The following is a 22,611-nucleotide window of genomic DNA, read 5'->3' on the forward strand; positions in this document are numbered from 1 at the left end:
CAATATTATCAATTTATCTATATATCGATTATGACTGATATTTCATTATTATTGATTTGATTTTGGTGTTTAATGAATTTCTGATGATTAGTTAATTATCTTGGGTAAAAATATATTGAATAAGGAAGAGTAGATAGAACTGTATTTTTTTTATTATTATTTTTTTATTCATCCATAAAAATACAATTACCTAAGAGAGAGAGATAAGTGAATGAACTTTACTCACTAATGCAAAACTAGCATGTTTCTTTGGTGAAATTGAAGGTATACCTAAGTAAAATTAACCATTTCATATATAATAATAAATCAATAAAAATAATGTTAAAAGACAATAGTTGTATATCTTTTGGGTACATTCAATTAAAGAGATTAGTACCATCACCTATATTTTATAATAGAAATAAATTAATAATATGGTAAAAATTACATTCTTCTTGAGCCAGATTAAATAATTGTACTATTATCTATATTCTATAACATAAGTGACTTATAATAGTATTATATTTATTACATTTTAAGTAGGTTTTAATAATTTTCTTGGTTATAACTGATATAACTATTCCTTAGTTATAAAAACCATAATGCATCAACTGAACTCAAAATATGGTAACTTAACCTATGGTATATGGCTGTCATAATACCATCTCAAAATTTTAGTGTATAATAACCATTTATATCGTTATTTTAAGCACATTTTTTTCAGGTTAGTGTCATCTATTCATCTATAATTTTATGTGAGAGCCAAGAGATGGCATGTATGGTGTGAGAATATAACAATTATTAGTTATGTCTTACTTATATACATATATACAGAGGATACCGCTTAATGTAGGCACGTTTAAGCCAGTCCTGTTTTATTTTGAGCTAATTGATAATAACGACCAAATATCAGTTATTTTTATGAACTTTTTAAAATCACACATCCTAGCATGTTGCTATTACCATTTTTAATTTCCAAAGCAGAAAATGTATACATACAGAGGATCCCGCTCTATGTGGGCACGTTGCAACCAGCCCCGTTTGTCCCGCACATTAAGTACTTGAACATAACAACAGAAATTGGATCAATTACACAAAAATGTATATAATATCAAAAAAAGTATTTATTTTGCTTATTTGAACAATGCAGCTGAAAAATTACTACATAAATGAAATTATTATTTTGAGGCGGTAGAATACAAAATATTTTATTAATAAAAAAAGTTATCTTCAATTAAATTTATCATGTAAAATAAATTCTGTTAGTTTACATTATTTTTTAGTTTACCAATTGATTTAAATTTTAACATTCTGTCAGGAATATTTAGTTCCACCAACATATTTTATATTGTAGGCTTTGTTATTGAAAAGTAAATAATGATTTTTTTTTAAAGTTTCTTCAAGCTGCTGACCTCCGAAGTCAAATTAAATCATCTGAGTAGCGTCCTTCTCGGCAGTCTTTTCCAGAAATGATGCATTGCTTAATTGTATTTGGTTGGTAGATAATTGTACATAATTACCATTAAATTCTTTATCATAAAGACTATGGCGCTGGCCGCTGTGGTGACCAAAGGCTGGCCGCTGTGGTGACCAAGGGTATTGGTCATCCATTTTTCGTAAAAATCCCATCGTATCTAAAAAAAAAATTGTTCTTTTAGCGTTATTTTTTCAAGTGACATATAAAACCGTTTAAAATTAATAAAACCGTTATTAAACAAAAACACATTTAAAATGTTTAATTCATACATGATATTCTCTGAATGGTGTAATAAGTGAGTAATAAAGTGACAAGCTGATGAACGAGTGAAGAAAGCTTGGAGAAACGTGAGTGATATTCAACCTAACCTAACACGGATATTAAACAGAAAAAGACACACCAACCAGACTCGAACAGCCAATGATCCGCACGCGCGGTGAGCGTTCTAAACCGTTTGTGGCGGCAACAGAAAACCGATTATAATAGCTGATAATACATACCTTGACAGTGTTATTAAAACTCAAAATAATCTAGTCCCAAATTGTTTATCTTGGATGTTGGGAGGAGACTGATTGGTCTATTCGAAGTCGAGGAGTCTGAGGTTTTTTGGGTTTTTAATATTTTAATATGAGAATAATGATAGAATATATCTGAGCATTGCATTGTAGATTTGAGACTAATGTTAAGAATCTATCATGATTTCTAAGACATCAATTACTGCCCATTACATCAAAAATCTTGTAAAACGAATTAATCACTTCTCGGAATTTATAGCATATTCATACCGTGAAAATATGTACTTAAATTTTAAAACCCGATTCCTAGTTATAACTAAACATAGGATTTAATTATACAAAAATAATTCAAAATGGCGATGAAATATAAGTAAAAATTGCATAATACAATCATATAATTGCACTCAAATGTATAAAAACTGCAATATAAAATCAATAATTAATTGAATGATTAAAAAAAAGGTGAAAATATTGAGTTGGTTCCTTTTTTGACATTTGGCAAAGACACTATAATTCAATTTTCAAGGTATGACGTATACAGTATAGTACCATTAGACATTCCAAAATAATAGAATGATACATTTATTAAGCATATGTCTTAAAAATAATAACTAATAAACCATAAACCTATATTTGATTTATGTACACAGAGTACTATTTAGTATTTACAAATGGACCTAAAAGACTATGCGTATCAAATATAAATTATTATATTATATTCGTGGGATTTTAATGAATTGTTCGTCAAAAATAAAGAATCAGGAAATTAGGTAATAGATCCTATTTCTATATAATTTAGTGATCTAAATAAAGAAATATATGTAATTTTTATTCAAATTTCTAATTTCTATACAAATTTTCCAAGTAATACGATAATTAAATCTTGAATAGGTAGTTGAGTAATATTCTATAGACTATATAGTATATTAATATTATAATATATTGAAATATACTTATAATCTTCTTGGTTTTAGTAATTAGTTTAGTATAAAATATTATATTTATGTGGTATGTAGCATGTACTTGATATTTCTAGATTAATTCCATAAGAGTTCTAGCCTTCTAGGAAAACGATTTGTTTAACATTTTTTTATTCTGTACAATGTTTGTATCATGGCTAAATAACTAGGTATGATGTCATTAAGACGCATTTGCGTTCTGGGCTGCGCACGTACTATTCTTCACGTACTATTCACGATTTGGCATGGAAAGAAATCTTAACTGGCAGTGATTTTTATCACCGTACTACGTTGGTCGGTATACGTCTTATCTATCACTGCCAGTGGCGGCCATGACACCTGCGTATCACAAAGTTGCGATTATACCTAGTTATTTAGCCATGGCTGATTTCAAGTTGTAGTAAAGCGACGATTTAAAAAATTGTTGTACAATGTTGGTCAAACTGACCAACTTATTGACAACAATTAACCTCCTTATCATGATACTAATATTTTATCTTTTTGTTTGCAATATTTAAAAAATATTTTTTCATTAATCATAATTTTATTCTTTTATAATAACTCATTTTGTTAATATATTTCTTACATAATTTCTCTTGTTGTAATTAACATTCCCTGTTCTGAATGATTTTTGACGTATCAATACCTTAACTAGCATACCCTGGACGTAAAGTAAATACTATTTATGTTATGCATTAGTATTATTTTGATTTCTTTTATACGTATTTTTTAAACACGAAATGTATGTTCCGATGTTCGGTATCATTTTTGTTTTAGGATGGCACAAACAAGACGAGTGCCAGTCTTTGGTTCACGGCCACCTTGTGCATACCAATCTCGACTGGAGGAACGTAATTTAATACGTATGAATAGGATGGAACGGAACAGAATATCAGATAAACCAGAAGGCTTTGTTCTCTATGAAGAACCAGACGAAGAAGAAGAGAGTACAATGCCATTATTAACAGTGCTAAACTCTTCATATAACTTTGTAGATTATGTAAGAAATCGAGAATATGGAATGCGAGAGTATCGTTCAGTAAACCAAAATTATGGTACAAGGCATTTACTCACACATAACTTATTCAAAGAACGGTCCATACCGTTAAAAACTATGAATAAAGTTTTTTGTTCACAATGGCTTAACAGTACACAAATTGTCTTTGGTACAAAATGTAATAAAGTAAGCATACCTATTGTATTGTTATAATTCTAAAATTTCTTCTATACTTCAATAAAAATTATTTTAATTTTAGCCTTTTAGAAATTATATTTTTACAATTAATGGATTAAAAAATAGTAATAATTACTTTTAGGTTTATGTATTTGTACATTGATACTTAACTGTTCAGTATTAATTTATGAAACATAATTACAATAACAGATTTTTTATTGATTTATTGAACTTTTGAAAATTAAAATTATAAAAGGTACAGATCTATTATTGCCATACCCGGACTTTTGTGAATACACAAGATATAATCGATATACCATCATAAGTAATAGTTATACTAATAATATCTTTATTACTTATTGGTAATATTTATAATATATGAGAGTATTAAATAAAAACAACTATAAATTATAATACTTATAGGCAGGGTTGGAAAAAAAATTATTTTTAAACAATACAAAACAAACATTTTATTCGCTTAAAAATTAAAATGTTTTTTATTAGTGTTAATTAATAGTTTTAATTATAGAAAAAAAAAACAATAATTTATAACAATACTTTGTTTTTCAAGTATAATATATAGGTACATTATAAAGTAACATCATTTTTAAAATATCTATATCATGGTTTTATGTACTATGATCTACATACAAAATGAATACTTCATAATGAAATTATGATGCAATTTTTTAAACATTTTTCCCAACCATTTAATTACAAAATGTTTTAATCAAAACTACTTGGTTAAAATACATTTCAACCCTGCTGATAGGTATACTATGTGTTATTATTATTGGACAATTTATAACAGAATGGCACGGTTATAAAATGTTCATGTGCACAGATAGGTTATAGATAACAAGCCAGATTCTTCAATAATTAATTTTATAATTTGATCATAATTGATAAAAATGATAAATAAGGGCCTTTAATATTTTGTACTCAAATAAATAATATTTTAATTTTATTGACTATACATAAATTATACACAAAATATAATTATGTGTATTATTTATCAGTCATCGACCTATTATATTTTATTTAATAATTAATATACATTTATTTTACTATTATAATTAGTTAATGGTTTATAATGTAAAATCATACGAACTGGATCAAATACCATCGATAAAAGGACATGCAGCTGATCAACAAAGTGGTATACATTCATTAAAAATTAATCCATCCAGAACATTATTGGCTACAGGAGCATATAACTCTAATGAAATAGCTGTATATAGATTGCCAACATTAGATCCAGTTGCTTTAGGCGAAGTAAACAATATATAAAAAAAAAAAAAATATATGCAACTATTATTTATATTTTTATTTTATTAGGGTGCTCATGCAGATTCGATATTCGACATTGAATGGTTGGATGATGAGTTTTTAGTCAGTGGATCACGAGATACCAAACTTGCATTATGGCAAGTTCAAGATAAATATCAAGAAAAGTATGATTCTGAAGGTGACCTTATTCAACCAATTACTCAATTTCTAAACCCTGCAGTTATAAGAACCTGCAAAACAGCACAAAAAGTTCGAGCAATCACATTTAATAAGAATCTAAAAGAAATGGTTACATTGTCACTAAATGGATATGTTCATGTTTGGGATGTTGAATGGTTTAGACAAGTAATTGCAATTTTATTTATTATTTTTTTTTTAAAAAAACAACTTCTTCATTAACATTAAATATATTCTAAAAATATATTGATTACTTAATTTAGTAGGTAGTGTAGTAATCCAAATGTATATGAGGTGTAACACGGCTATTTAACAAAGTTCCATTACAAATGTTACTATCTTTATTAAATAGTCCTGATACACTGTATTTTGTCATTTAAAAATTAACTTACATTTAAGATTGAAAATAAAATGTTCATTAATCCATTCATACAATTTTGTACTTTTAAATTTATTATTTATATCTTATTTTGCATAACAGAGGTTTTCAAGAAGATTGCCATCTTGTCAGGACAATGTTTGCATTGCAATGAAAAATGATAGTAGTTTATATGCCGTTGGATGTCGTTCATATACACTATTACTTGATTCAAAAACTCTACATACTATGAAAAAAATCCCTGCTAGATACAGTGGATGTGGTTTGTATATTTTAGTACTTCCTTGGCTAATACTAAATTTTCCTCTAACAACATAATTTTCTAATACATTTTTAAAATGAAAAATTTATTTTATTAAAAAACATAATTACAATCTATATATTTGTTTGTTCAATAAGTGATTTTTATATTAGATTTAAACAGTGGAAAAGTACAGGATAGGAAGGTACAGAGTGGTATCACCCAACAAAATGGATAAATTCTGACATATTTTGCAACCGGCTGATTTTTACACAGGCCTAAGTTTATCTTTGATATATACAGTTTAATCTTTTTCTTTGGTGAACACTTAATCTCTATGGTCTTATACTTTATGACTTACGATAACAATACTTCGACATTTTCTAAAATTTTGGAATCATACATTAAAAGTTTGAGAATTTTATTTAATTATAAGTAGTGACGAATCAACCACACATTTTTTTAATTAATATATATTTTAAATTATTTAAAATAATAATATATTGTATGATATAATTTTTCATTCATTTATTTGAGGTAGACCGCAATAGTAGACCATTTACTATATGACAGCCGATAATACAACTTCAATTATGTTTATTAGAATTATGAAATATTTATAAGAATATAATTCATACAAACCTTTGTTGATTTAATTTCTGTTATGTTACAGGAATTAGGTCTTTAAGTTTCCAAGATAATGTAATTACAATTGGGACAGGCGTTGGTGTTATAATGTTCTATGATATACGGGCAGAAAAGTACTTAGAATCCAATGTTAATTCCAGTAGATCAGTTGTTTTAAATACAAGCAGAGGTTATGTTGTAAGTATCATTATTTATAATTTATATATAATTTGATACTTCATAACTTTATTTTCAGTGCCCTGATGAAGAATTAATGGAGGACCAAGGATTTCAACAAGCCAAATATAGACCAGCAATTTATACACATTGCTATGATTATTCGGGAACAAGATTATTTTCTGCAGGTGGACCGTTACAAACTGATTTAATAGGCAATTATGCAGGCTTATGGCAATAATATTATTACAATTTATTGTTTAAATATTATTTATAGTATTCTTATACTATTTACACTATTTTTACCTACAATGAATAAAATATCAGTATTTTGTGAGTGACATTCCTTGTTTATTTGAATGTATGAGATGAAAGCTGAATTTTTTTTAGCAAAATGTAAATGGATAATGTATGTTTACTAACATTTTTCTGATTATTAATAAAAGTTGATTTTTTAAAAAATTCTTATAAATGTTTTATTCTATAAGTTATATATTAATCAATCTACATTTAAAGCTTATTGTAATTGTTTAAGTTTCAAATGTTGTATATGAAAACTGAGGTTTTTATTAGTAAAATGTAAATGGATAATGTATATTTACTAACATGTTAACAATTATATAAAAACGATTATTTTTTTTTTAATAAATGTTTTATTCTATAAGTATATATTAATCAATCTACATTTAAAGCTTATTGTAATTGTTTAAGTTTCATATGTTGTATATGAAAACTGAGTTTTTTACTAGCACAATGTAAATGGATAATGTATATTCACTAACATATAAGGAATATTGTTACATCAGTTATAACCAAAAGAATTATTAATATCTTATTGAAATGTAATAAATATCATATCATGTTAAAATCAGTTACTACTCTAAAAATGCAATTTTTAAAATCAAGAATGTATTTTTTCTATTATTATAATAAGGCATAAAAAGGTAGACAGTGAATCATTTTTACAGGAAAACAAAAGTTTAATTATTATTTAAAATAGTACAGCTACTGAAACTAAATACAACAAGTAAAAGTAATTAAGTTGAAAAGCATTTACTTCATAAAAAAATTGAAGATTTAAAAAAAGGAAAATTGTTTCAAAAAAATAACCATTTTAGTTACCACTCTCCTGAATCGGATAACAAATTATTTGAGTTTGTTGTGGGATTAGTAAATCTATGTTTGATATAATTGTTGATTTCTGTTCAAAACTTTCTTTTAAATATTATTATGATTGGAAAATTGAAAATTCTGTTTAAAATCCAAACCCTTATGATTTTTATAAAACTAAGATTGAATTTAACTTATCCAGACTTAGCATTTAGATTTAACACTAGTGAATTGACAGTTGGTAATATTATCTGAACATTAATAAGTGCTCTTCGTGAAATTTTGTTTATTAACTTGATGAATACCTTCACAAAATAAGAACCAACATTTCTTGCCAGAATGATTCAATAATTTTCAAAATTGAAGAATATTATTAGATTGTACTGAGTTTTCACGCATATTCCCAAATTACTTTAGATCAAAAGCTAACATTATTTAAAAAAGAATAAAAATAAGTTGAAATTACTTATTGGAATGGTTCCTAATAGTGTTATTATTTATGCTAGTAAATTGTATTCTGGGTCCACTTCTGATAAAAACTGTGGAGTATTAAATATTTTTAAGCTGATAAAGGCTTCCTACTTTCAGACTTAATGCCTTTTAATGCATTAGTAAATTTCCAAAATTCAATAGTATAAGAAGTTAACCATCTGTTTGTAAATAATGAAAACACATAAAATATAAATTCCAATTCTTAGTTTTTATTTGTTGAAAAAAATATATTATAATGATAATTATTTATTATGTATACAAATATTAATTCAAATAAAATTTTTTTAAATTATATTATTTAAAATTATTTAATTACTTATTGTATTTATATATAAAGGATATACATTTTCATTATAAAATGTAAGTATTATTAATTCATTTGTTATAATTATGTTATGAAATGAATCCAATTATATATAATATTCATATACATATACATAAAATGTGATATATAGGATATAAATTATTTTTTGTATAAAAATTAAAATATAAGGAATGAATTTTGCACCAATCAATGTTTCAAGTGCTGTAACTTCACATTTATTTTAACCATTACAATAAGCTTTAAATGTAGAGTGAATAATATATAACTTATAAAATAAAACGTTTATAAGAATTTTTTAAAAAATAAACTTTTATTTATAGTCGTCAATATGTTAGTAAATATACATTATCTATTTACATTTTCCTAATAAAAAACTCAGCTTTCATCTCAGAAATTTGAATTCGTTACCATTACAATCCAGTCTAAGTGTAGAGTAACTATAATATAACTTATTGAATAAAACATTTATTAGAATTAAAAAAAAAAATAAATTCTTATCTAAAATTGTTAATAAGTATGTAAACCTACAACATCCTTTTTAATTTTGCTAATAAAAAACTCAATTTTAATTTACAACATTTGAAACTCAAACCATTACAATAAGCTTTAAATGTAGAGTGAATAATATATAACTTATAGAATAAAACGTTTATAAGAATTTTTTAAAAAATAAACTTTTATTTATAGTCGCCAATATGTTAGTAAATATACATTATCTATTTACATTTTGCTAATAAAAGATTCAGCTTTCATCTGATAAATTTGAATTTATTACCATTACAATCTGTTCTAAATGTAGAGTAATTATAATAAAACTTATTGAATAAAATTTTTTAAAAGAAATTTAAAAATTAATAAAATTGTATAGTATGGCTGTCCCTATACCACATCAAAATTTTAAAATTTTAGTGTCATCTATAATTTAATGTGAGAGCCAAGAGGTGGCATTTATGGTGTGATAATATAAGAATTGTTAGTTATGCCCTACTCATATATATAAGTTACCATTTTGTACATAATGAAGGTTAGGTTAAATTGTAAATATTATTATATTTATAACTAATACCTAAATACTCATAATTTCCAAAAATATTAACATTTTTAGAAATAGATTTTATTAGGTACCTAGGTACCTAGATAGTATCTAGGTACCTAGGTACCTAGATAGTATCTATTAATACTAGTGAACTATAAATTTATTTATAATAACAATTTTTAATAAAATTGGATATTTTAATTTTTATTGTTATCATGTTTGTATTATTCTATTGAACTTTTTTAATTTCACTACCTTTACAGCAGTATACATTTTTAATTTCCAAAGCAGAATATATATTATATACAGAGGATACCGCTTAATGTGAACAAGTTAGGATCAGCCCCGCTTTCCCTGCACATCAAGCAGTTAGTCTTAAAAATCGAAATTAGAAAAAAAAAAAACAAAAATGTTTATTATACCAAAAAAGTTTTTATTTTGCACATGACATATATTGATTTATTTATTAATGTAAAATTACTATGTAAATAAAATTATTATTTTGAGGTGGAAGCGTATAAAAAATTTAATAAATGCAATGATTATATTAATTTCATAAACTAATATATTTTTTATCAAAAAGTATATTGTATAATATAATATTTTTACCTCCCATCTATTATTGAAAAAAGTTTTCTGCAATTAAATTGATCATGTAAAATAAAACCTGTTAGTATTTCTTGATTTAACAGCAGGTCACATTATTTTGTAGTCTACCAATCGTTTTGAATTGTAACATTTTGTCCAGAATATTAATACCATCAAAATGCCAAAATAGCTCATTTGAGTTGCGTCCTTCCCGGCAGTCTTTTCCGAAAATAATACATTGCTTGATTGTGTTGGGATGGTAGATAATTGTACACAATTACCATTAAATTCTTTATCATAAAGACAATGCCACTGTGGTGACCAAGGGTATTGCTCTCCCATTCTCTGTAAGTTGTAACCCATCGTATCTAAAAAATATTTGTTCTTTTAGCGTTTTTTTTTTTTTTGTGACATACATAAACGTTTATAAGTAATGAAATTGTTATTAAACAAAAATATATTTAAAATGTTTGATTAAATACTAATATTTTTTATATATTATATTCAAAATTGTACAATTTAGCACGTCTTATAGACCTTCAACTTGTGACAAATACGTACTTAAACAAAACTATTCCGATGCAGTTAGTCAATGACTATATCAAAGTCCTCGAACGATCAGATCTCTGAATGACGGCTAATAATTATTGACGAACGCGGATACTTAAGAGAAAAAAAAATGGAGACAAACGACACACTTAACAGACTCGAACGGAGTCACGGACAACGTGTTTGAAGTGTTTACACTGTAAATTAATGAAGACGACGCTACGACGCGTCCAGATCGTCAGGTCGTCGTTTCTAGTAACCCAAACGAATACCGACGATACCGCACTCGTAAAGCGCGTCCCATACCACGTGTGGCGGGAGCCGGTAAGCTGATAATACCTGAATATGATAACAAGTAAATTTTAAATATTACCTATCATAATTCAGTTTTTCAATTTTTACAATTTCTTTAGTGTTATTTAAAATATACAACTTAACCAATACGCGTAAAATAAAACAGGACTCGCTCAAACGTGCCCACATTAAGCGGTTATTTTTAATTATTCATAAATTTATTCTTTTAAAATAACTAATTTTGTTAAAATATTTCTTACGTATAAATTTCTCTTGTTGTATTTAACATTCCCTGTTCTGAATGATTTTTGACGTATCGATATCTTAACTAGCGTTAACTATACCCTTAACTATATCCTGGACGTAAAGTAAATACTATTTATGTTATACATTGGTATTATTTTGATTCCTTTTATACGTATTTTTTAAACATGAAATGTATGTTCCGATGTTCGGTATTATTTTTGTTTTAGGATGGCACAAACAAGACGAGTTCCAGTCTTTGGTTCACTGCCACCTTGTGCATACCAATCTCGACTGGATGAACGTAATTTAATACGTACGACTAGAATGGAACGGAACAGAATATCAGATAAACCAGAAGACCTTGTTTTCTATGAAGACTCAGACTCAGAAGAAGAGAGTACAGTGCCATTGTTTACTGTGTTAAACTCTTCATATAACATTGTAGATTATGTAAGAAATCGAGAATATGGAATGCGAGAGTATCGTTCAGTAAACCAAAATTATGGTACAAGGCATTTACTCACACATAACTTAGTCAAAGAACGGTCTATATCGTTAAAAACCATGGATAAAGTGTTTTGTTCACAATGGCTTAACGGTACAAAAATTGTTTTTGGTACAAAATGTAATAAAGTAAGCATACCTATTGTATTGTTATAATTCTAAAATTTCTTCTATACTTCAATAAAAATTTTTTAATTTTAGCCTTTTAGAAATTATATTCTTAAAATTAATGAATTAAAAAATAGAAATAATTACTTTTAGGTTTATGCATTTGTACATTGATACTTAACTGTTCAGTATTAATTTATGAAAAATAATTACAATAATAGATTTTTTATTGATTTATTGAACTTTTAAAAATTTAAATTATAAAAGGTACAGATCTATTATTGCCATACCCGGACTTTTGTGAATACACAAGATATAATCGATATACCATCAAAAGTAATAGTTATACTAATAATATCTTTATTACTTATTGGTAATATTTATAATATATGAGAGTATTAAATAAAATCAACTATTAATTCTTTTATGAACAATACAAATAAACATTTTATTCGCTTAAAAATTAAAATGTGTTTTATTAGTGTTAATTAATAGTTTTAATTATAGAAAAAAAAACAATAATTTATAACAATACTTTGTTTTTCAAGTATAATATATAGGTTCATTATAAAGTAACATCATTTTTAAAATATCTATATCATGGTTTTATGTACTATGATCAATGATCTACATACAAAATGAATACTTCATAATGAAATTATGATGCAATTTTTTTAACTTTTTTCCCAACCATTTAATTATAAAATGTTTTAAACAAAACCACTTGGTTAAAATACATTTTAACCCTGCTGATAGGTATATTATGTAGTACGGTTACAAAATGTTCATGTGCACAGATAGGTTACAGATAACAAGCTAGATTCTTCAATAATTAATTTTATAATTTGATCATAATTGATAAAAATGATAAATAAGGGCCTTTAATATTTTGTACTCAAATAAATAATATTTTAATTTTATTGACTATACATAAATTATACACAAAATATAATTATGTGTATTATATTTCAATCATCGACCTATTATATCTTATTTAATAATCAATATACATTTATTTTACCTTTATAATTAGTTAATGGTTTATGATGTAAAATCACACGAACTGGATCAAATACCATCGATAAAAGGACATGCAGCTGATCAACAAAGTGGTATACATTCATTAAAAATTAATCCATCCAGAACATTATTGGCTACAGGAGCATATAACTCTAATGAAATAGCTGTATATAGATTGCCAACATTAGATCCAGTTGCTTTAGGCGAGGTAAACAATATAAAAAAAAAAAAAAATATGCAACTATTATTTATATTTTTATTTTATTAGGGTGCTCATGCAGATAGGATATTCGACATTGAATGGTTGGATGATGAGTTTTTTGTTAGTGGATCACGAGATACCAAACTTGCATTATGGCAAGTTCAAGATAAATATCAAGAAAAGTATGATTCTGACGGTGACCTTAGACAACCAATTACTCAATTTCTAAACCCTGCAGTTATAAGAACATGCAAAACAGCACTAAAAGTTCGAGCAATCACATTTAATAAAAATCTAAAAGAAATGATTACATCGTCACTAAATGGATATGTTCATGTTTGGGATGTTGAACGTTTTAGACAAGTAATTGCAATTTTATTTATTATTATTTTTTTTTTTAAAAAACACTTCTTCATTAAAATTAAATATATTGATTACTTAATTTAGTAGGTAGTATAGTAATTCAAATGTATATGAGGTGTAACACGGCTATTTAACAAAGTTCCATTACAAATGTTACTATCTTTATTAAATAGTCCTGGTACACTGTATTTTGTCATTTAAAAATTAACTTACATTTAAGATTGAAAATAAAATCTTCATTAATCCATTTATACAATTTTGTATTTTTTAATTTATTATTTATATCTTATTTTGCATAACAGAAGTTTTCAATAAGATTGCCATCTTGTCAGGACAATGTTTGCATTGCAATGAAAAATGATAGTAGTTTATATGCTGTTGGATGTCATACATATACACTATTACTTGATTCAAAAACTCTGCATATTATGAAAAAAATCCCTGCTAGATATAGTGGATGTGGTTTGTATATTTTAGTACTTCCTTGGCTAATACTAAATTTTCTTCTAACAACATAATTTTCTAATACATTTTTAAAATGAAAAATTTATTTATATATTTATATATTTGTTTGTTTAATAAGTGATTTTTATATTAGATTTAAACAGTAGGAAATTACAGGATAGAAAGGTACAGAGTAGTATCACCCAACAAAATGGATAAATTCTGACATATTTTGCAACCGGCTGATTTTTACACAGGCCTAAGTTTATCTTTGATATATACAGTTTAATCTTTTTCTTTGGTGAACACTTAATCTCTATGGTCTTATACTATATGACTTACGATAACAATACTTCGACATTTTCAAAAATTTTGGAATCATACACTAAAAGTTTGAGAATGTTATTTAATTCTAAGAAGTGATGAATCAACCACACATTTTTTTAATTAATATATATTTTAAATTATTTAAAATAATAATATATTGTAAGATATAATTTTTCATTCATTTATTTGGGGTAGATCGCAATATTATATTCGTAAATTTACAAGTAGACCATTTACCATATGACAGACGATAATACAACTTCAATTATGTTTATTAGAATTATGAAATATTTATAAGAATATAATTCATACAAACCTTTGTTGATTTAATTTCTGTTATGTTACAGGAATTAGGTCTTTAAGTTTCCAAGATAATGTAATTACAATTGGAACAGGCGTTGGTGTTATAATGTTCTATGATATACGGGCAGGAAAGTACTTAGAATCCAGTATTAATTCCACTAAATCAGTTGTTTTAAATACAAGCAAAGGTTATGTTGTAAGTATCATTATCTTTAATTCATATGTAATTTGATATTTAAGAACTTTGTTTTCAGTGCCCTGATGAAGATTTAATGGAGGAACAAGGATTTCAACAAGCCAAATATACACCAGCAATTTATACACATTGCTATGATTATTCAGGAACAAGATTATTTTCTGCAGGTGGACCGTTATCAACCAATTTATGTGGCAATTATGCAGGTTTATGGCAATAATATTATTTCAATTTACTGTTTAAACATTATTTAAAGTATTCTTATACTGTATACTCTGTTTTTACCTTCAATTAATAAAATATCAGTATTTTCTGAGTGGCATTCCTTGAGTAATTAAAAACTTTTCGCAAAATATTGTACTATATAATTTTACAAGCAAATTAATTGTGCTTCGTTATAATTAATATTTTATCTTATTTGATTTTGAGGTTTGAACATAGGAGTAAGAACTAAGACTATACTTGGCTGGAATGGGTGTTTTTATCTATTGATTTTAATGTAAAAAACATCTTCACAATTTATGTAAAAATAATTATTAATGTATAGCAATTGAATACTCTAGTTAAATGAACATTAATTCTTCTTGTATTAAAATAATAAACTACTATATTTTTTTATTGAATGTGGGGGTCATTTATGTGTTAAAATAATTAAGTAAATATTGATTTTATATACATAGGTAATATATAATTACTATTATTAATTTAATATTGAATCAATTTTTATATCATCTAACGCCAAATGTATGAAATTAAAAATTATTTGACGACAAGTCAAAGATGATAGAGTAGAAGCTGATCTTCACCACCAGATATAATCTTTTTATTTTCCACCAATCAATGATTCAAGTGCTGTAACTTCACATGTGTAGATTTAATAATTTAATTTATAAGAAACATAGTAACACAATTTTCATGTTAAAATAATTTATATATTTTATAATAAATTACTTAAGAATATTTTATGATTTATTTTTTCTTCATTATTGAATAATTAAAATTGCAATCAATCAATTTTTAATTTTTTACTATTTATAAATAAAATATTGAAATCAACTTATAAATTAAAAACATGACAATTAAATTATATTTATTTTATTTTTTTAGAGCTTTTGAAATCTAATTATCTGTCTCATTTCATATTAGATTTGTCATAGTACATGACAATGTACTAAGGTACATCTTAGAATCCTGGGGAAAGTCTGATGTTTTTCTGTAGAAGTAATACTTCCTATGCAGCTAGAGTATTCCCAGGGTCTTTATCTTCTTGGATTCTCTTGTAAAACTATCTTAAATCATGATAATAAATGTTAATGTCAAATTTGTATTTAATTAAATGTTAGTTATTAATTTGCAAACATTAACTATTATAATTATCATTTAAAATTAGCTTCAAATTTTATTTATGTTTAAATTAATGATTTTTGTTATTTTGTTGTAATTCAAAAACTATTAATTTATGAGCTTGAAAAAATGTAACTATATTTCCTTAACTTACAAGCATTTGAATCCCATTGAAATTTGACGACACAACGACGCGTCCAGTCGTCGTTTCTAGTATATCTACCAGAAACCTAACTGACGATACCACGTGTGGCGGCAATCGCAAGCATGTAATACCTGAATATGATAATAAGTAGATTTTTAATAATATGATAATTCAGTTATTTTAATTTTTACAATTTCTTTGATGTTGTTTAAAATATATAATCAATATTGGTCGTCAAAATCAATTAGCGTAAAATAAAGAGGGAATAAGTACAGTAATCATGCCTGGTAAAACATAAATATTCTTTATAAATCCGTACATAGCCACACAGGTAAATTAGTTACTTCATTTTTAGATATAACTGCACATTTAATACTAATGGAATAACTAATTCGTTTTTTATTTACTTATAAAACAAATGTATAACCACTATAACCACTAACATCATTATAAAACACTAGAAATATTTCTTAGTGCCTTCTCAGAAATGAAAATGGTTTCATCAATCTTATATAGGGCTGATGGATCAAAATTAATATTTGATAAGCAACTTTGAGTTGGATTTTCAAAAATAAAGTGTAGGAGATATGTGGTGCTTACGCTTTACTTTGTTTTTAACAATTTTGTACATTATGATTGATGATGTTCATCAATTAAGTTTTTTAATATAAATGGACATTGAGGTTCAACACTATTTTATGTGGTTATATCTAACATTTTATTTAGTACAACATATAATTGCCATATATTTGTCAAATTCAATTCTGAATCAAATGGTTATACTTTCAAAATTGTCAGATTTGAATCAGAAAGTTTGAGATGAAAACTAAGTTTTTTATTAACAAAATAAAAATTAAAATTGTGTATTTCCACACATAAGTGACATAATTAAGATTAATAGTAAGATTTTTGAATTTTTAATAATATATTATTATCATAAGTAGGTAAGTTTCATTTATGATGTAATATTAAATAGGTATATAATTACAATGTATGCATTTAATAAATACTCTGTAAATTGTGTGTTCAAAGGTGTTTGCGATCTGATCGTATTATTATACGATCATAGCAGTAAAATACCTACTATTTATTATACATAATAATAAATTTTCAATAATAATATAAGTAGTTACTTTCATGTACCTACTGTAGTTGTATACATTGTTGCGTGTCAGGTGTTCGTGTGTTACAATACAATATCATACATGCACTTACAACAGGTATGCTGTTGGTTTATATTTATGTTAATATACCCAAGTTACCTATATATAAATCATGATTTATTGTTATATAGATTATAGGTGTATAATATGTTTAAAATATGTATAAATTATAATACACAGATATATGCCAGATGGACTATTGATGCGTATTTACAAGTCCGTAGATGGCGTAGATGACGTAGTGAAATAGTAAATAATTCAATAATGAACATAATAAAGGTGTATTCACGTATTGTGTATATGCTATTAATATGTGCTTACGTGTGGTTATGTTTATGCACAAATTAAAAAGTAAACCATTCATATCGGCGATAAAATGTTCAGATTATACTACAATACTGTAATATACACGATTTAAAATATATTTTAACCCGTGTTTGCATACTGTCTATTCATTAGAATTAAAAAATCGATAATTTGCCTATATTTTTCTCCTTAAACTATGCAATGTTTGTATTATTATATGAAAATATTGTCGAAAACGTATTAGTTTTTGTCGTTTGTCTCGACATAATATCAGGATAATAATTAGAAATATGAAAAAAATATTCATACTCAATTGTTTAGTTATTTAGTAATTTAGTAATAAATTAATAATTTTTAAATTTCGAAAAGATACCTACCTTTATCTATCGATGCCAAATTAAAAAATTAATATACTGTGTATGTGACACTATCATGGTTAATTTATTATTATTTATTAGTTTACAAATGTTTATAAATTACATACACGGTGTTCTTGTAAGTTTAATTATAATAGATACTATATTAAAAAAACACACTGCAGTGTTTTTATTAACCGTTTTAACTAATTAAATTATTGGGAGTGGTGGTTGCTTTAATACGTCGATGTGAAATTCAAATAATAAAAACACATTTTATATTGTCCATTGACAATAATAAAATAGTACCTATAATAAAAATAAACGACTTGAGTATTATATAAATAGGTTGCATATTTAATACGGTGTACACTGTCACAGTATACCTACATATTTACATACAAATATAAATAAAACTCACATCACATATAATATTAGGTATATATTTATATTATCACTTAAGCTTATTGTTTATAATATTAAAACAGATGGCATAATATACAATTTTGAGAAAAATGAAATGTACATTATTATTTGTATGCTATTCGTATATAAGTACAGTGGTATACATAAAAAATGAATACAGCGATGTGTCTAGGCGCTAATCATTTACCATACATATCCATATATATAATATAATATATGTATATAATATATATATACAGTGCCGGCGTTAGATTTTTCGCTGCCCTATGCCAATTACTGAATTATCTATAATATGCCGCCCCAAAAATTCCAAAAAAATTTGCCGCCGGCACTGTATATACTATAATAATATAATAAATTAATAATATCCATTCTAAACCTATAAGTGTATTAAGATAATTAACAGCTACTAATTAAAGTGAAATTTTTCATCGAAATTTAATGCCTTAAAAATAAAATAATTTTAGCATTAAAATAATTAATAGGTACTCATTGACATAATACATATTTATAATTTACATGATTATGATTATATGAATATAATTATATTTATGACTATATGGTATAAAAATATATGTGTAATTATGACATCTATTTATGAGATCTCTTTACACGCAATCCATATTTTAATAAATTGTTTTCAAAATAACTTATATTAAATACCTATTAATTTTGATGCTTATAAATTATAATTAAATGCTCAGTAAATTCTAAACGCACTACCTCCATAAAATAATTGTTAAATATTATAATATTTATCAATATACCTATTATCATTGTTGAGAATCAAAATATCCTACTGTTTGTAATAATTGTAAATTGCGCTAGTTGGTTTGTAATTTCTACTAATGTAGATTTTTAGTATATTAATATATTATATTTATATACATTTGCTATTAATTATTATATAATGATATACCTAGTCTTAGTGTATTCATAGGGCCGTAGACACGGGGGGTTAAGGGATTATATAGTAAGTATATCTGTAAGCATATAATTATTAAAGTAATAAACTTGCTTTTTATGATATTTATTAGATCATTCTTTTTTTAGAACGAGAATTGACAAACACAGAATACAGTATTTACTTTTACATAAACAATGAAAATAAAAACAAATTTAAGTAGTGTTCAGTGTTCATTATTCGTTTAGTGTACGAGTTTTGAATACACAATTAGTATTTTGTTTTTCGTATAATATTGTGATACGGTTAGTTCTACAATTCAATTTGTAGATCGTACAAAGTTTTTCTTTTTATCCTGCTCATTTTTGCCTCTTTCAAATGTATGTATTTTTTTTCACTAAATATATATCTGGAAATGCACAACCCTAGTCCTTGGCTATCCAGATGCATGTAGTATCCATTGGTGATACCTGTCCTTATTTTACATGTACAACATGATTATACGAATTTTTAAAGTGTATAACTTTAGTACTTTAGTCATGTATATCCATTAGCGATAAATGAGTTTCTACTGTTTCGAACATCTTTACATAATATAATATATTAGCCAGCTCATTAGTTACCTTTTATTACCTACCTACTTTTTGTTGTTATTTAAAAAAAAAAAAATAATAAGACATTTTAATTCAAATGAACTTTAAAAGCAAGGTTCAGCAAATATTTTAAAATAATAAATGTTAATATTATTTTTTAATAGGTACATCGTACATTTGACTGATAGGGAATATAATTGTTATGAAACCTTTAAACCTTGCATTTAATCATAGTTGGATACTTGGATGTATTAAATAAGTATGTTTAATTTATTTATTGCATGTAGTTTATTTATGTAAAATTAAAGAAAAATTCAAAAAATTAATAATTTAGATTTTAAGCCAATTGTAATACTAGTAGCCAATAGGTCACTATTGAACCCTGTCAAGTGGTTCAATTATTGATAAAATGTTTATATAGATTATTTAATCATATTATATTTCTCTCAGTTAAAAAAATAAAAAACTCAAAAATATTTGACAAAATTTCACATAAATTATTCATGAAACAATTCAGAATTATCAAAAGTACAGACACAACATTTAAACAGCGTTTAAAGTTAGAATTTAGATGAAATACCTACATCAAAGTCTTAATAATTTGTACTGAAACACAAAAAACTAAAAATAAGTGATAATATTCTATAATAGTTCAAAAATCTAGTTGGTTTTATAAGAAATTCGATGTAAATTTTTTTTTAATAAAATCGGAAAAAAACTGATAAAAAATTGCATAAAAACAGAAATATATTATGAATAAAAAAAAATAAGAAATTCATAAAAATCACAAAAATATTGCCATTATAATAATAAAATATTAAGATAAATAACATAATATTTCTTTTTAATTTTATGACCATTAGAAAAACTTTTGGTGGTTAAAGTATCCTTCGATTCAGCTAGTAGGTCTTCTCTATCGTCACAAATCGCACTACGAAATATTTATTAGTTTACATTTTGACAAAATTTATTGTTATTGCGTAAAATAAGTAATAACGATTTATAATCAAACTATTTTCTTATTTTGTTGAAATTTAAAAACGAATAATTTCAGATAGGTACTTGAAATTTTTACAAAATATTCATGTTATCAATTTCAACACTTAATAAAATTTTTTTAATATTTTGATTTTTTGTGCTATTTACAATAGACATTTTCAGTATTAAAAATGTTTAGTTTTTTTTGTATAAATATCGATAAAAATGTTTTAGCTGGGTTAAGAAGCTTGAAATTTTAACACAAGTTTCTTCAAAAGTACCTAATGAATTCTGCTATGATCAAAAAATCAAAAAATTTATATAAATGCACTTTTCTTATAGACATTTTAAGTTTAAATTTGGATAAAATTATTAACGATTTTAGTTATTTGATTGTTATGTAAAAGTAGAATATGAATCAAATTTGTTTCTAGATGACTAGGTTCTATTAAAATTGGATTAATAGAAAAATTCTGCAATATCATAAACATCTGATACTTAGACTATAGCCCGCACTATCCCTAAAGAGTAAAGACTTGTGAACTCCAAGGTTGTTTGAGCCGTTTGAGAATTTATAGGCATATTATATAGATATAAGTTTAGACATACTGTTTTTTATACCTAATAATTATGTTATTAGTTTATTACCAATACGTCATAATAATTTTTACGCTTGGTTAAAAAATGTGTAATTAATTTCTAATTATTGGCTACTTATTAGTGCCTATATATAATAAACATTAAACATATTATTGTTTTTAATAAGTTATGCGTAGGCCAACGATCAATATATTATATTATTATGTATACTGTATATACATAATAATTAATAACCAAGTGTTTAAAACGATCATTTTTATTGTTGTACATATAATTATTTTCTGAGGGAGATTGATTATGTCCCATAGCCTTGGCATATATAATATAAAGGACCGAAGCGTTCGGACTCCGGAACTATAATATTTCGTTGACTGGTCCCCTCGTCCGCTTATTCAGCATCCAATATTATCATTTATCATAGCAGGCGATTAAGACGTAATAATTCACCATTTTATCGAAACTTAAGTATGACAAATGATTTCGGTGACCAAAATTGTGATGATGATAATCGTTATTCATTAAGTTTAATAGACATAGTTTTAAACTTATATAATATATTATATTATTATAATCATTTTTCGCAATAACCGTATAATAAATATCAATATAATTTAGTAAATATTAAATAATATATATATGCGTCCTGAGATAACTTATATGCACTATCGGTATAATAGCTGCCTACGTAAATATT

At 25.1% G+C, this 22,611-nt stretch overlaps 2 protein-coding genes across 3 annotated transcripts; both read left to right on the forward strand.

The window, feature by feature from the left end:
• Positions 1–3,463: 3,463 nt before the first annotated feature.
• LOC114126730 (DDB1- and CUL4-associated factor 12 homolog) lies at positions 3,464–7,251 on the forward strand. Its single transcript, XM_027990735.2, has 7 exons — positions 3,464–3,602; positions 3,708–4,113; positions 5,185–5,379; positions 5,443–5,739; positions 6,053–6,212; positions 6,865–7,016; positions 7,075–7,251. The coding sequence occupies exons 2-7, from the start codon at positions 3,709–3,711 to the stop codon at positions 7,234–7,236; spliced, it is 1,371 nt and encodes a 456-aa protein (XP_027846536.2). The 5' UTR covers positions 3,464–3,602; position 3,708; the 3' UTR covers positions 7,237–7,251.
• A 4,178-nt stretch (positions 7,252–11,429) lies between these two features.
• LOC126551599 (DDB1- and CUL4-associated factor 12 homolog) lies at positions 11,430–15,424 on the forward strand. Of its 2 annotated transcripts, none has more exons than XM_050205493.1 (7): positions 11,430–11,783; positions 11,863–12,268; positions 13,281–13,475; positions 13,536–13,832; positions 14,135–14,294; positions 14,951–15,102; positions 15,161–15,424. In XM_050205493.1, exons 2-7 carry the CDS (start codon positions 11,864–11,866, stop codon positions 15,320–15,322), a joined length of 1,371 nt encoding a protein of 456 aa, XP_050061450.1. In that variant the 5' UTR covers positions 11,430–11,783; position 11,863; the 3' UTR covers positions 15,323–15,424. The 2 variants fall into 2 exon arrangements, with proteins under 2 accessions (XP_050061450.1, XP_050061449.1); XM_050205492.1 differs by having other exon boundaries at positions 11,430–11,757.
• The last annotated feature ends 7,187 nt before the right edge of the window (positions 15,425–22,611 follow it).

This window comes from Aphis gossypii, chromosome X, assembly GCF_020184175.1.
Source record: "Aphis gossypii isolate Hap1 chromosome X, ASM2018417v2, whole genome shotgun sequence".
NCBI classification, from domain to species: Eukaryota; Metazoa; Arthropoda; class Insecta; order Hemiptera; family Aphididae; genus Aphis; species Aphis gossypii.